This window comes from Zeus faber, assembly GCF_960531495.2.
Source record: "Zeus faber genome assembly, chromosome: 12".
Lineage (NCBI taxonomy): Eukaryota > Metazoa > Chordata > Actinopteri > Zeiformes > Zeidae > Zeus > Zeus faber.
In genome coordinates this window covers 31,402,532-31,420,031 of record NC_137196.1, presented here as the reverse complement: position 1 = coordinate 31,420,031, position 17,500 = coordinate 31,402,532, and the positions used below count along the sequence as shown (strand labels likewise).

The following is a 17,500-nucleotide window of genomic DNA, read 5'->3' as shown; positions in this document are numbered from 1 at the left end:
GGTTGAGATAAGTGACCTCTGACCTCTGAGCCACATACGTACTAGCAGAGCAGCGACCTCTGACCTCTGTACTAACAGAGCTGGTAGCAGACGTGCGGGTGTATCCTTCTTTCCGTATGATCTTCCACCTCAGACGAGCCCGTGGAGAAGCCCGACGTGAGCGTCTACCCAGCATGCACCGGTGCTGTGCACAGCGTCTACCCAGCATGCACCAGTGCTGGGCAGAACAGGAGCGTGCTGCTGTGCGTGGCCAGAGGAATGTTCCCTCCTGAGCTGCACTTCACCTGGAGCGGCGGAGGAACGTCTGCAGAGCAGCTGGAGCTCAGAGGAGCGGCCTCCAGCACCAGCATCTTGATAACGGATCAGCCGTCAGCAGGCACCCACCAATACACCTGCACTGTGGACCACGAGAGCGGCAGGCGGGAAGCGGGCGTGGCAGCAGGTAACCAACAGCTTTGACCTTGGGCTGCTCCAAGTTCAACACTCACTTCCCTTCAGTTGATCTGATGTTTTTATGACCAGGCGACCATCTTGGATCCCAGAAACCAGACGCTTCTCCACCTCCTCCATCTCCTCCACCTCCTCCAGCAGGTTGGACCTTTTAACAGTGAATTAATTAAGAGTTTGGAGTCAGACCCTCCACAAAACATCTTTTAATTCTTTAAAATGAGAATTAAATGTAATGTTTATTAAATGTAATATTTATTCAATGTAATGTTTATTAAATGTAATGTTTATTAAATGTAATATTTATTCAATGTAATATTTATTCAATGTAATATTTATTAAATGTAACGTTTATTAAATGTAACGTTTATTTAATGTAACATTTATTAAATGTAATGAGCCACGCCCCCTCGGGGCAGGTGAGAGAGCCACGCCCCCTGGGGGGGGCAGGTGAGAGAGCCGCGCCCCCTGGAGGGGGGGCGGGCAGGTGAGAGCCACGCCCCCTGGGGCAGGTGAAAGCCACGCCCCCTGGCGGAGGGCAGGTGAGATCCATGCTCAATGGGCAGGTGAGAGCCACGCCCCCTGGGGGCAGGTGAGCCCAGGTCGACCTTCTTGTTCGTTCTGGTTTCACACTTAAATCAGAGTCAACTACTTAAAACAACAAGGAAAGTCAACTAAAGCACTGTCTCACTGTCACTGTGCCTTCCTGTCTGTCTCTCTCGCCCTGTCTTTCTGTCTCTCTATCTCTGCCTGTCTCTCTCTCCCTGTCTGTCTGCCTGTCTCTCTCTCAGTGTTGTTCCAGGTCATGTGCACCTTGAGGACGGCCTCTCTCATCTACATACTGATGCTGCTGAAGATCTTTGTTTACTGCTGTGGACTGACCGGCCTTCTGGTCACCATGACAACAAGGACACACCTGGACTGACCGGCCTTCTGGTCACCATGACAACAAGGACACACCTGGACTGACCGTCCTTCTGGTCACCATGACAACAAGGACACACCTGGACTGACCGTCCTTCTGGTCACCATGGCAACAAGGACACACCTGGTCACCATGACAACAAGGACACCCCTGGACTGACCGTCCTTCTGGTCACCATGACAACAAGCACACACCTGGACCCACCGTCCTCTGAGTGGTGGAGTCGTCTTTTAAGTCTTTTATTCTATTTTACTTATTATTTCCTGAACATTTTGATAAATTAAAAAATGTCCAAATGTCTTTTTGCAGCATTTTAATGAGCTTATCATAGAAAATGTCACATTTCATGTGTTTTTTCTGTTTAAAGTTATATATATATATATATATATATATATATATATATATATATATATGATTTCAAAAGGTAAAAAAAAGTTTTTAATAAGGTTTAATTTTATATGAGACTCTGATGTGAATTAACTTTCCTTTCAATATAATTTGCTCATTTTATGATATATACTATATATATATATATATATAGTATATATATATATATATATATACATTTAGTTTGCTCTGCTACAGCGATTTCTGTTCCACAGCTTTAACAATAAATAAATAAAAACATTTTACTGATCCGTGTAGTATTTAGTGTATATAGTATTATAGCATATATAGTATATAATAAACCTCTTGAATCTTGATATAGTGTATATAGTATACGTATATAGTATATATAGTATATACAGTATAGTGTATATAGTATATATAGTATAGTATTAAGTGTATATAGTATATATAGTATATACTATATATAGTGTATATAGCATATATAGTATATAATAAACCTCTTGAATCTTGATATAGTGTATATAGTATATATATATATAGGATAGTATTTAGTGTATATAGTATATATAGTATAGTATTTAGTGTATATAGTATATATACTAAATATAGTGTATATAGCATAAACAGTATATAATAAACCTCTTTGATCTTGATATAGTGTACATAGTATACGTATATAGTATATATAGTATATATAGTGTATATAGTATATATAGTATATATAGTGTATATACTATATATAGTATAGTATTTCGTGTATATAGTATATTTAGTATATATAGAATATATAGTGTATATAGCATATATAGTACATAATACACCTCTTGAATCTTGATCTATATAGTGTATATAGTATATATAGTTTTTATAGTGTATAAAGTGTCTATAGTATATATTGTATATATAGTGTATATCGTGTACAGTATATAGTGTACTGTACATAGCATATATGGTATATATAGTATATATTGTATATGTATATAGTTTATATAGTGTTTATAGTGTATATAGTGTACTGTATATGGTGTATATAGTATATATTGTATATATAGTGTGTATAGTATATATTGTCTTTATAGTGTATATCATGTATGTAGAAAATATAGTGTATATAGTTTATATAGTGTATATAGTATATATAGTATATACAGTATATATAGTGTAAATAGTGTATATAGTGTATATAGTATATATTGTCTTCATAGTGTATATCATGTATGTAGAAAATATAGTGTATATAGTTTATATAGTGTATATAGTATATATAGTATATACAGTATATATAGTGTAAATAGTGTATAGAGTGTATATAGTATATGTATATAGTATATATAGTGTCTATAGTATATTAAGTATACATAGTGTATATAGTTTACCGTATATAGTGTATATAGTATATATAGTATATATAGTATATACGTATATGGTGTATATTGTGTATATGGTGTATATAGTGTATGGAGAAAATATAGTGTATATAGTATATAGTATATATTGTAGATCTAGTGTATAAAGTGTATATAGTGTATGGAGAAAATATAGTGTATATAGTATATATAGTGCACATAGTGCATATAGTATCTTGTAAATATAGTATATATAGTGTATATAGTACACATTAAATAGTGTATATGATGTAGATGTGTATATAGTTTAAATTGTGTATATAGTGTATATAGTATATATAGTATATAAAGTGTATATAGTATATATAGTGTATATAGTATATATTGTATATATAGTGTATATAGTTTATATAGTGTATATAGTGTATAAAGTATATATAGTATACATACAGTACTGGATATAGTGTATATAGTATATATAGTATATACAGTATATACAGTGTAAATAGTGTATATAGTGTATATAGTATATATATATATATATATAGTGTATATAGTGTACATAGTGTATATAGTGTACTGTATAAAATGTTCATAGTATATATAGTATATATAATATATACATATATAAAGTCTATGGAGAAAATCTAGCGTATATTGTATATATTATATATAGTGTATATAGTATATATTGTAGATCTAGTGTATATAGTGTATATAGTGTATGGAGAAAATATAGTTTATATAGTATATATAGTGTATATAGTGCATATAGTATCTAGTAAATATAGTATATATAGTGTATATAGTACACATTATATAGTGTATATGGTGTATATGGTGTATATAGTATAAATAGTGTATATAGTGTATATAGTATAAATAGTTTATATAGTATATATAGTGTGTATCATGTGTATGGTGTATATTGTATAAATAGTGTATATAGTGTATGGAGAAAATATAGTGTATATAGTATATGTAGTGTATATAGTGTATATAGTGCATATAGTATCTAGTAAATATAATATATATAGTGTATATAGTACACATTATATAGTGTATCTGGTGTATATAGTAAAAATGGTGTATTTAGTGTATATAGTATAAATAGTATATATAATATATATGTATATAGTGTATATGGTGTATACGTATAGTCTATGGAGAAAATCTAGCGTATATAGTATATAGTATATAGTATATATAGTGTATATAGTATATATTGTAGATCTAGTGTATATAGTGTATATAGTGTATGGAGAAAATATAGTTTATATAGTATATATAGTGTATATAGTGCATATAGTATCTAGTAAATATAGTATATATAGTGTATATAGTACACATTATATAGTGTATATGGTGTATTTGGTGTATATAGTATAAATAGTGTATATAGTGTATATAGTATAAATAGTTTATATAGTATATATAGTGTGTATCATGTGTATGGTGTATATTGTATAAATAGTGTATATAGTGTATGGAGAAAATATAGTGTATATAGTATATGTAGTGTATATAGTGTATATAGTGCATATAGTATCTAGTAAATATTATATATATAGTGTATATAGTACACATTATATAGTGTATCTGGTGTATATAGTAAAAATGGTGTATTTAGTGTATATAGTATAAATAGTATATATAGTGTATATAGTACATATTGTATATGTAGTGTATATAATATATATAGCGTGTATCGTGTGTATGGTATAGTATAAATAGTGTATATAGTGTATATAAACTATAGCGTATAGTGTAGTATACTATGTAGTACATAGTATAGTATATATGAAACAAAAGCTGTGTGTCATTGTTATGTGTTTTAACTTGGTATGTGCTGTATCAATGGAAGGTGTGAAAAGATCCATTTGAATAAACAGGGAAAATATAAGGACGGTTAAAACCAACTGTGTGGGCGTGGGAGCCTCCATCCCATACACACACATAAGATGTTGTTCAAGGTCAAACAAATGAATTCAAGGTCAGCTGATCTTACCTCCTGATCCGATGTGGCTGCAATAGGAACGATTCAAGGAAGGTTCCTTCTTGACTTCAGAAGCAGATTGTCCAACATGACCTTGACTCTCCTCCAGGGGTCAGTATTATCAAGGTGCTGTTGCTCTGTTGTTCCAGTGACTTTGAGCTTTGTGTCGTTAATAACTGGAACCATGAAGAGAACAACTCTCATACTGAAAGTTGAACATCAGAGAGTTTCTCCTGGTGCTTGAAAGCTGCTGTAGAGATGGGACATTGGAGCAGCTTTATTCTTACTGCACTTCTCTTTGGTAGGACAGGAATACATCCATTTATCCTCCTGTCTCTATTTCAAGATGTCAGCAGGTCATCAACATGTGTTTTAGTTGATCATTATCTAGTTGAGGACATGCTCCACTGTCATCTCCTCTCAGGCTCCTGGACAATGTTCCTCTAACAGGTTCATTATGTTCTTCCAGGGCTGATCGCTGGGGACCACATCTCTCCTGCAGAACGTCACGTCAGAGGAACAGAAGGAGAATCTGTCACACTCAGATGCTCCTATCAAACCACCAGTGAATATGTTCTTCTTTACTGGTACAGACTTCAATCTAACCAGGCTCCTCAGTTTATACTCGTGAAAGGAGCGAAAAAATTGAGTGATGAAAAGTACATTCCTGATGATCGTTTTAAGTCCACAACCTCCAGTTCATCTACTGAACTCACCATAACAGATGTAACCCTGGCAGACAGCGCTCTCTACTACTGTGCTCTCTACGACCACAGTGATATAAAGTGTAGAGGAGTCTTTACATAAAGCTGAAGACAGATCTCTCTGTGTTCTTCAAAGAGGAGGGAAGTGGGAGTCAAACCACAAGCTTCCATCAGATGGATGGTGGTCCTTCACGCTTTGACAGACGCTGCGGTTGCACCTGCTGATGATCAGCTCCACAGATACTTCTCAAAGAAAACCAGGACAAACAAAGAGGCGTGTCAATGAAGAACGAGTCCCTTCAACAGGACACTCTACCTTGTTTTGCTCTGAATGATGAAATGTCCACAGCATTAAAGTGGTAATCCATACGATGACTGCGTCGAAACAAATCCCATCATTTTTATGTTGCTCATATTTATCGAGCGGATACAAAATAAATCAGATATTCAATGTATCGGCTTCTGCATGTGCTCCTCTTCATCCTGTTTGCATCGTTGGTGGCGGGGTGCGCCACACGCGCAACAAGTGAAAGGCAGCGGCAGTGAATTGGCTGAAGCAGCAGAGCGAGTCGTGGTCGTTACATGATATTAAATGACATATGCAGTAATTATTGTACCGGTGTTATTATCATCCTCATCTACAGAATGTAGCACGAGGATCCTACTGTTATTCTTCTGTTTCTTCTTCTTCTTCTTCAGCCAAATTGCATCTGCTTTGTGGGGCCTTAAGAAACTCCAAAACTCACAACACTTTGGACGCACGTTAGTCCCGGCCCCCCCATCGATATGATATGGTCCCGTGTGTGGGCGTGGCAAAATGGCCGACCACGCCCTCTTTAGAAACCTTTTCACTTTTTACCAGGAAAACTCACGAAATTCGGCAAAAAACTGAAACACAACAGAAGGTCGGCCATATTGGGTTACAGGTGCAATTCTAGTCACATTTTCTCTTCTCTTCTCACACACAAACGACCAGGAAGTTGGAGGCGGGGCCATTCAAACATGGCTCCTCCCCAAAGTCCATCAACAAACATAAAGTACTGGATTGATTGAATCTTCCACTGAGGAGAGAAGTGTCCCCTACGTTAAGCCCCGCCTTTCGGCCGGCATCTCTGCGGTGGACGGACTCCGCCTCCCGGGCGCTCAGAGCACCGCCCACATCACACAGAAGCTCCGCCTCCTCCTCCTGAACAGAAGGGAAATAAAAGAAACTTCCTGATGAAAGGTGTGTTCCCTCCACCCTCTGTCCTTCCACCAGCATCAAACCTTCCATCTCACAGCCTCCACAAACACAGAGGCATCATGGGAAATGGTGGAGGTGTGAGCGCTGTTCTAGTGTGTGTGTGTGTGTGTGTGTGTGTGTGTGTGTGTGTGTGTGTGTGTGTGTGTGTGTTGAAGCCAGCCTCAGATTGGCGCTCAGCAACGTCATAGAGGAGAGGAACTCTCTCTCCCTCCCTCTCTCTCTCCCTCTCTCTCCCTCGTTGAGGTGGAGCTGGATCTCAGGTTCGAGCGCCTCCGTCCGCTCAGCGTAGCCACGTCTGCTGTGGATTTTTCTTGGATCCATCTTGTCAAGGTGTTTCCTTCAGGGGGGCGTGGCCTCAGTGGGGGGGGTTCCTCTGCTGCTTCTGTTTCTGCTGCATCAGCAGCTGCTCCAGCGCCGAGGGACCGGGCTGCATCATGGAGCTGGACCAGATGGACTGTAGGGGGCAGATAGACAGTAACTACCCCACAGGCGGATAGACAGTAACTACCCCACAGGCACACCAGGTGGAGGCAGTACCTTGAGGCTGTCGAGCAGCACCGTAGAGGAGTTCTCCTCCATCGGAGAGTCCTGGGACGTCCAGGAGGCTCCAGCAGGACCGGACTGGTGCCAGCTGGACTCGGAGGCTGCTGAGGAGGCTGCAGGGAGATAGTCCAGGCCAAAACCCCCAGCACCTGCTGGAGAAACACCAAGAGCTTCAGAAACACCACCACCAGCTGCTTCTGGAGAAACACCAGCACCACCACCTGCTTGGAGAAACACCAAGAGCTTCAGAAACACCACCACCACCTGCTGGAGAAACACCAGCACCACCACCTGCTGGAGAAACACCAGCACCCTGGCTGCTCCAGCAGTTCATTAGTACCTCCATTCATGGTTTATTTTTCCATTTACTGGAGCAGCTTTTCCAACACTGTGGTGGATTCTTCACTTCTTTACTTCCAAGCAACTGATGTGAAATTATATATGTTTGTATAAGCTGTCGAGGAATTAAGCTGCCGCCAAAAATGAAACTGTAAAACCTTCTTCCAGGAGATTTTTGTTACTTAATCAATATAAATATATATTGTTTATTATATTATATATATATATGTATATCTATACAGTGGTACTCTGACCTACGAGTTTAATTGGTTCCGGGACAGAGCTCGTAATTCAATCTGTTCGTTTAGCAAATCAATTTTGGCTCATGTTCATGTTTTTCTATGATTTCCTGCTTTAATTCAGTGACATCATCCGTTTCTTCTTCTCAGAACTTTCTTGGGACCCAGGTTAGAAAAAAATATTTGGCAAAATAACTGCACAAAAAGCACAAAACACAAAAGAGATGCTTCCACGGTCAGGTCACCACGTGAAGTGAAGGAGTGAGACGCGGGATGTGGCCGCATTCGCTGGCCACGCCCACCAGCGGCGGCACCTGAAGCTCGCTCCTCATGACTCCGTTTTTCTCGCAAATCAATACAAAAAAATCGACGGAACGACGGAAAACTCCTATGTTAGTGCACTCGTAAATCAAGGTACCACTGTGTGTATGTATATATATATATGTGTGTGTTTATATATATGTTTATATATGTTTATATAAGTGTTCAGCCTGAAATAACTGGATCCCACAAGCAAACATCTGGTTCTTAACGATCTAAAACAACAGCTTCCAGATTGGATTGAAATGATCAGAGAACCTTTCAGCAGGTTTTTGGGACGGGAATAAATACATTAATACTTTGGTGGTCGAGGAAAAAACAGCAACATGGCCGTTCTGGACGGACGGGATCAAAACAGCAGACTTTCTGTGGGATAGTTCAAATGACAGGAACCTCCCCCTGCGGAGAGAACGTTCTACTGGTTCCAGGACAAATGGCGTCTCACATGTCTTGTCGGCCTTCCAGCGGTCGGCCAGCCGGCGGTCCCTGCTGTCCGGAGTGCCTATGGGCCCAAAGTTGGAGAAGGGCACGGAGGCGTGGGTGTGGGTGGGCGGAGAGGAAGGCAGGCTGCTGGGGTTGGAGGAGTGCGGAGACTGGCTGGCAGGGGTGGACTGGTCTGTGGCACAACAGACACTAAGTCAGATACTACCTCAGGTACTACCTCGGATACTACGTCGGATACTACGTCGGACACTACGTCAAATCCAACAAAAACCTAATCAAATACATCATGTAGGGCTCACATGGTCTTACCTGAGGAGAGGTGTAGCTTACCTGAAGAGGAAAGGGGTGTGTCCTACCTGAGCTGGCGGGGAGGGAGGGGGACCATGGGGTCCCTTCAAACAGGGAGTACAGGGAGGGCTCCTGGTGCATCATGGGAGCGTCTGGCTTGGCGCCGGGGGCCAGGCTGTTGCCGTAGGCCTGGCTGAACATGCTGTTGTTCTGATAGTTCTCCTGGGGAAAAAACAGCAAACAGTGACACCAAGTGGCCGGTCAGAACATTACACCTGCAATACTGTAATATCTTTCTTTTATTCAGCGTAGAACACAGTAAGATACATATTAGTCATATCTATATTTATATTGGCATATAAAATATATGTACTTAGAATATAAAGTATATGTATTCACAATTCCTGCATTAGGTAGAGCTGGGTTATATGGAACAAACTCGTTTGTCTACACGTTTGTTGGGATTCTTGTGGTGAATCGTGATGATTGTTTGTTTATTGGTCAAAATATGGTCGGATCCTTCTCCAAAGAGGGGGATGGGTGGTGCTGATGTAGAACAGAAATGCCACAGGACAAGCAGTTCTTACTGATTAATACAGAGAATTTCAGCTCCGCTCGCAGATCAACGCTGTCTTAGATACAACGGCACAAACACCCTGTGTTGTAGGCACGGCCGGCTCACAGCACGGCTTAAAAAGATGATAAATAATAATAATAATAATAAAGTAAGGGAATCATTTGTATGTATGTGTAATGTTTATAGTGCAGTGTTACCGCACCCACCTGGATGGGGAAGCCTGACAGAGGCAGCAGAGACGACTGGCTGATGACGTCGGCGCTGGTGTCCATCCTGGTCTGGTTTGGAAGCTGCTGGTACAACATCAGGTGAAATAAAGAGGTTTATCCATCCCTGATCCAGGTGTTACAGCAGCACAACACTAGGGATGTTAATAATCAACCCTTTAACCTTCAACTCACGAAAATCATCTTGACCAATTCATAGCATCGGTTAAAAAATACAAATATTATTATTATAAAAAAAAGTAATGTTGCGTAGTAAAAGAGAAATAGGCTGTACAATCTATTTCTAAAGTACAAGTCACGGCGGCGACACGTTGAACTCCGCTGTGACCATAACTGCGTCACAGCGGTCACGTGACTTCACCGCGGGGTTGAGCTCGTCACTATCCAATAATAACACATATGTATACATATGATCTTTGTATTTCATTTCCTTGCTGGTGGGCGCTGGAGGAGGAGCACGAGTTCCTCCGTCCAAACACAAGGGCTCCACGGCTCCTGTGCAGTTTGATGACATTGATAAGGGGGCACGGGGGGACGTGTCGGCCGACACAAATATATTTACGATTCCTCTTATTTATTATTATCATTTGGAAAGCCCAATTAAAAAGACTGTCATTCATTTTCTTTCAGGGGACAGTGCCCTAATATTTTAATATTGTGGGATAACGCTAAATGACGTGTCAACAGGGGTCGGATATCTGTCAGAAAACAACAAATCTAAAGCTGCATCAAATGGACACGTCTACGTACAAACAGGTTGGATCCTGCAGCAGCAGCCTGGTAGAAGTCTGGAGCCTTGGGGTAGAGACGCTCCTCAGGGGGAGGGGACGGGATGAGACGGAGGGGAGAGGGGGGAGGGAGAAGAGGAGAGGAATGAAGAAGAGCGACGGAGAGGAGAGAGGAGGAAGAGGAAGGAGGAGGAGAAAAAGAGGAGGCGAGACAGGATGAGGAGGAGGACAGAGAGGGAGAGAAGAAGGGGAACAGGGGGAGGAAGAGGATCCTGGACCCACGTCCCCCTGCAGACCCCTTCTCACCCACGTCACCACCAGGGGCCGGGGGTCTGACCTCGAACGGAGCCCCTCTTTGGGACCTGGCGGGGAGGTCCTGGTCCTGGCAGAAGCCTCCAGCAGGGGGCGCCCTCTTCCCCAGGCGGTAGGCGGAGTCCCAGTACAGCTCCTGCAGCTTCATCTTCTTGTCCATGCCGGAGAGCTGGCTCTGGGCGGGCGGGGGCAGGAAGTACTGCTGCTGCGGCCTCACCCCCACGGGCGGGGGCATCTTCTGCAGGGCCGCCTGGCTCCACATGGAGGGCGGAGACTGGTCCTGGACCTGCATCAACTGCCAGTCAGAATGCAGGGAAAAACCGTCAACACATCCTGTACGTACGGCTAGAAACAGGAAGCGGGCGATCCTGTACACCGGTGGAACAGGCTGGATGCTGCATGCTATGCTACCAGGCTACAGGGTTACTTGGCTGCAGTAGGTGGAGAGCGGGGCCGACCTTCTGTTGTGTTTCAGTTTTTTTGCCTAATTTCGTGAGTTTTCCTGGTAAAAAGTGAAAAGGTTTCTAAAGAGGGCGTGGTCGGCCATTTTGCCACGCCCACACACGGGACCATATCATATCGATGGGGGGGCCGGGACTAACGTGCGTCCAAAGTGTTGTGAGTTTTGGAGTTTCTTAAGGCCCCACAAAGCAGATGCAATTTGGCTGAAGAAGAAGAAGAAGAAACAGAAGAATAACAGTAGGATCCTCGTGCTACATTCTGTAGATGAGGATGATAATAACACCGGTACAATAATTACTGCATATGTCATTTAATATCATGTAACGACCACGACTCGCTCTGCTGCTTCAGCCAATTCACTGCCGCTGCCTTTCACTTGTTGCGCGTGTGGCGCACCCCGCCACCAACGATGCAAACAGGATGAAGAGGAGCACATGCAGAAGCCGATACATTGAATATCTGATTTATTTTGTATCCGCTCGATAAATATGAGCAACATAAAAATGATGGGATTTGTTTCGACGCAGTCATCGTATGGATTACCACTTTAATGCTGTGGACATTTCATCATTCAGAGCAAAACAAGGTAGAGTGTCCTGTTGAAGGGACTCGTTCTTCATTGACACGCCTCTTTGTTTGTCCTGGTTTTCTTTGAGAAGTATCTGTGGAGCTGATCATCAGCAGGTGCAACCGCAGCGTCTGTCAAAGCGTGAAGGACCACCATCCATCTGATGGAAGCTTGTGGTTTGACTCCCACTTCCCTCCTCTTTGAAGAACACAGAGAGATCTGTCTTCAGCTTTATGTAAAGACTCCTCTACACTTTATATCACTGTGGTCGTAGAGAGCACAGTAGTAGAGAGCGCTGTCTGCCAGGGTTACATCTGTTATGGTGAGTTCAGTAGATGAACTGGAGGTTGTGGACTTAAAACGATCATCAGGAATGTTCTTTTGACCACTCCATGCTTTCGCTCCTTTCCAGAGTATAAACTGAGGAGCCTGGTTAGATTGAAGTCTGTACCAGTGAAGATCAACATATTCACTGGTGGTTTGATAGGAGCATCTGAGTGTGACAGATTCTCCTTCTGTTCCTCTGACGTGACGTTCTGCAGGAGAGATGTGGTCCCCAGCGATCAGCCCTGGAAGAACATAATGAACCTGTTAGAGGAACATTGTCCAGGAGCCTGAGAGGAGATGACAGTGGAGCATGTCCTCAACTAGATAATGATCAACTAAAACACATGTTGATGACCTGCTGACATCTTGAAATAGAGACAGGAGGATAAATGGATGTATTCCTGTCCTACCAAAGAGAAGTGCAGTAAGAATAAAGCTGCTCCAATGTCCCATCTCTACAGCAGCTTTCAAGCACCAGGAGAAACTCTCTGATGTTCAACTTTCAGTGTGAGAGTTGTTCTCTTCATGGTTCCAGTTATTAACGACACAAAGCTCAAAGTCACTGGAACAACAGAGCAACAGCACCTTGATAATACTGACCCCTGGAGGAGAGTCAAGGTCATGTTGGACAATCTGCTTCTGAAGTCAAGAAGGAACCTTCCTTGAATCGTTCCTATTGCAGCCACATTGGATCAGGAGGTAAGATCAGCTGACCTTGAATTCATTTGTTTGACCTTGAACAACATCTTATGTGTGTGTATGGGATGGAGGCTCCCACGCCCACACAGTTGGTTTTAACCGTCCTTATATTTTCCCTGTTTATTCAAATGGATCTTTTCACACCTTCCATTGATACAGCACATACCAAGTTAAAACACATAACAATGACACACAGCTTTTGTTTCATATATACTATACTATGTACTATATAGTATACTACACTATACGCTAAAGTTTATATACACTATATACACTATTTATACTATACCATACACACGATACACGCTATATATATTATATACACTACATATACTATTCATACTATATACACTATATATACAAAATATACTATGTAAACTATATGTACTGTATACACTATATATACTATTTATACTATATACACTAAATACACCATTTTTACTATATACACCAGATACACTATATAATGTGTACTATATACACTATATATATTATATTTACTAGATACTATATGCACTATATACACTATATACACTACATATACTATATACACTATATTTTCTCCATACACTATATACACTATTTATACAATATACACCATACACATGATACACACTATATATACTATATAAACTATTTATACTATATACACTATATACACTATTTATACTATATACACCATATACACCATATACACTATATAATGTGTACTATATACACTATATATACTATATTTACTAGATACTATATGCACTATATACACTATATATACTATATAAACTATATTTTCTCCATACACTATATACACTATATACACTAGATCTACAATATATACTATATACACTATATATACTATATACAATATACGCTAGATTTTCTCCATAGACTTTATATATGTATATATTATATATACTATATATACTATGAACATTTTATACAGTACACTATATACACTATGTACACTATATACACTATATATATATATACTATATACACTATATACACTATTTACACTGTATAAACTGTATATACTATATATACTATATACACTATATCCAGTACTGTATGTATACTATATATACTTTATACACTATATACACTATATAAACTATATACACTATATATACAATATATACTATATACACTATATATACTATATACACTTTATATACTATATATACTATATACACTATATACACAATTTAAACTATATACACATCTACATCATATACACTATTTAATGTGTACTATATACACTATATATACTATATTTACAAGATACTATATGCACTATGTGCACTATATATACTATATACACTATATTTTCTCCATACACTATATACACTTTATACACTAGATCTACAATATATACTATATACACTATATTTTCTCCATACACTATATACACCATATACACAATATACACTATATACGTATATACTATATATACTATATATACTATATACACTTTATACGGTAAACTATATACACTATGTATACTTAATATACTATAGACACTATATATACTATATACATATACTATATACACTCTATACACTATTTACACTATATATACTGTATATACTATATATACTATATACACTATATAAACTATATACACTATATTTTCTACATACATGATATACACTATGAAGACAATATATACTATATACACTATATACACTATTTACACTATATATACTGTATATACTATATATACTATATACACTATATAAACTATATACACTATATTTTCTACATACATGATATACACTATAAAGACAATATATACTATACACACTATATATACAATATATACTATATACACCATATACAGTACACTATATACACTATAAACAATATATAAACTATATACATATACAATATATACTATATATACCATATATGCTATGTACAGTACACTATATACTGTACACGATATACACTATATATACAATATATACTATAGACACTTTATACACTATAAAAACTATATATACTATATACACTATATCAAGATCAATATTCAAGAGGTGTATTATGTACTATATATGCTATATACACTATATATTCTATATATACTAAATATACTATATACACGAAATACTATACTATATATACTATATACACTATATATACTATATATACTATATACACTATATATACTATATATACTATATACGTATACTATGTACACTATATCAAGATCAAAGAGGTTTATTATATACTGTTTATGCTATATACACTATATTTAGTATATATACTATATACACTAAATACTATACTATATATACTATATACACTATATATACTATATATACTATATACGCTTTATACAGTATACTATATACACTTTGTATACTTAATATACTATAGACACTATATACACTATATACATATACTATATACACTATATACACTATTTACACGATATATACTATATACACTATATACACTATATATACTATATATATTATACACACTATATCAAGATCAATATTCAAGAGCTTTATTATATACTATATATGCTATATACCCCATATATACTATATATACTATATACACTAAATACTATCCTATATATATATATACTATATACACTATATCAAGATTCAAGAGGTTTATTATATACTATATATGCTATATACACTATATATAGTATATATACTATATATACTATATACACTTAATACTATACTATATATACTATATACACTATACTGTATATACTATATATACTATATACGTATACTATATACACTATATCAAGATTCAAGAGGTTTATTATATACTATATATGCTATATATACTATATACACTAAATACTACACGGATCAGTAAAATGTTTTTATTTATTTATTGTTAAAGCTGTGGAACAGAAATCGCTGTAGCAGAGCAAACTAAATGTATATATATATATATATATATACTATATATATATATATATATAGTATATATCATAAAATGAGCAAATTATATTGAAAGGAAAGTTAATTCACATCAGAGTCTCATATAAAATTAAACCTTATTAAAAACTTTTTTTTACCTTTTGAAATCATATATATATATATATATATATATATATATAACTTTAAACAGAAAAAACACATGAAATGTGACATTTTCTATGATAAGCTCATTAAAATGCTGCAAAAGGACATTTGGACATTTTTTAATTTATCAAAATGTTCAGGAAATAATAAGTAAAATAGAATAAAAGACTTAAAAGACGACTCCACCACTCAGAGGACGGTGGGTCCAGGTGTGTGCTTGTTGTCATGGTGATCAGAAGGACGGTCAGTCCAGGTGTGTCCTTGTTGTCATGGTTACCAGAAGGACGGTCAGTCCAGGGGTGTCCTTGTTGTCATGGTGACCAGGTGTGTCCTTGTTGCCATGGTGACCAGAAGGACGGTCAGTCCAGGTGTGTCCTTGTTGTCATGGTGACCAGAAGGACGGTCAGTCCAGGTGTGTCCTTGTTGTCATGGTGACCAGAAGGCCGGTCAGTCCAGGTGAGTCCTTGTTGTCATGGTGACCAGAAGGCCGGTCAGTCCACAGCAGTAAACAAAGATCTTCAGCAGCATCAGTATGTAGATGAGAGAGGCCGTCCTCAAGGTGCACATGACCTGGAACAACACTGAGAGAGAGACAGGCAGACAGACAGGGAGAGAGAGACAGGCAGAGATAGAGAGACAGAAAGACAGGGCGAGAGAGACAGACAGGAAGGCACAGTGACAGTGAGACAGTGCTTTAGTTGACTTTCCTTGTTGTTTTAAGTAGTTGACTCTGATTTAAGTGTGAAACCAGAACGAACAAGAAGGTCGACCTGGGCTCACCTGCCCTCAGGGGGCGTGGCTCTCACCTGCCCATTGAGCATGGATCTCACCTGCCCTCCGCCAGGGGGCGTGGCTTTCACCTGCCCCAGGGGGCGTGGCTCTCACCTGCCCGCCCCCCCTCCAGGGGGCGCGGCTCTCTCACCTGCCCCCCCAGGGGGCGTGGCTCTCTCACCTGCCCCGAGGGGGCGTGGCTAATTACATTTAATAAATGTTACATTTAATAAACGTTACATTAAATAAACGTTACATTTAATAAATATTACATTGAATAAATATTACATTTAATAAACATTACATTTAATAAACATTACATTTAATAAATATTACATTTAATAAACATTACATTTAATAAATATAACATTTAATAAATATTACATTTAATAAACATTACATTTAATTCTCATTTTAAAGAATTAAAAGATGTTTTGTGGAGGGTCTGACTCCAAACTCTTAATTAATTCACTGTTAAAAGGTCCAACCTGCTGGAGGAGGTGGAGGAGATGGAGGAGGTGGAGGAGATGGAGGAGATGGAGAAGCGTCTGGTTTCTGGGATCCAAGATGGTCGCCTGGTCATAAAAACA

At 38.4% G+C, this 17,500-nt stretch overlaps 3 protein-coding genes across 3 annotated transcripts in view; 1 reads left to right on the top strand and 2 right to left on the bottom strand.

Moving 5' to 3' along the window:
* Positions 1-1,564, top strand: part of LOC307238281 (uncharacterized protein) — a 4,122-nt gene extending 2,558 nt beyond the window's left edge. Inside the window, exons 3-4 of the mRNA XM_080011214.1 lie at positions 134-442; positions 1,239-1,564. Coding sequence (XP_079867340.1) covers positions 259-442; positions 1,239-1,372 — 318 coding nt within the window. The 5' untranslated portion in view covers positions 134-258 and the 3' untranslated portion in view covers positions 1,373-1,564. The remainder of the gene's footprint in view (positions 1-133; positions 443-1,238) is intronic.
* Positions 1,565-6,818: 5,254 nt separating this feature from the next.
* On the bottom strand, positions 6,819-11,322 carry LOC307237771 (nonsense-mediated mRNA decay factor SMG7-like; the record flags this gene model as incomplete). Its single annotated transcript, XM_080010535.1, has 7 exons — positions 6,819-7,466; positions 7,550-7,704; positions 8,900-9,070; positions 9,255-9,408; positions 9,970-10,053; positions 10,741-10,803; positions 11,029-11,322. The coding sequence occupies 7 exons, from the start codon at positions 11,320-11,322 to the stop codon at positions 7,368-7,370; spliced, it is 1,020 nt and encodes a 339-aa protein (XP_079866661.1). The 3' UTR covers positions 6,819-7,367.
* Positions 11,323-16,343: 5,021 nt separating this feature from the next.
* LOC307237770 (uncharacterized protein) overlaps positions 16,344-17,500 on the bottom strand; it is a gene marked incomplete at its 5' end in the record, with an annotated part of 6,711 nt that continues 5,554 nt past the window's right edge. The window contains 2 exons of the mRNA XM_080010534.1: positions 16,344-16,720; positions 17,399-17,485. Coding sequence (XP_079866660.1) covers positions 16,587-16,720; positions 17,399-17,485 — 221 coding nt within the window. The 3' untranslated portion in view covers positions 16,344-16,586. The remainder of the gene's footprint in view (positions 16,721-17,398; positions 17,486-17,500) is intronic.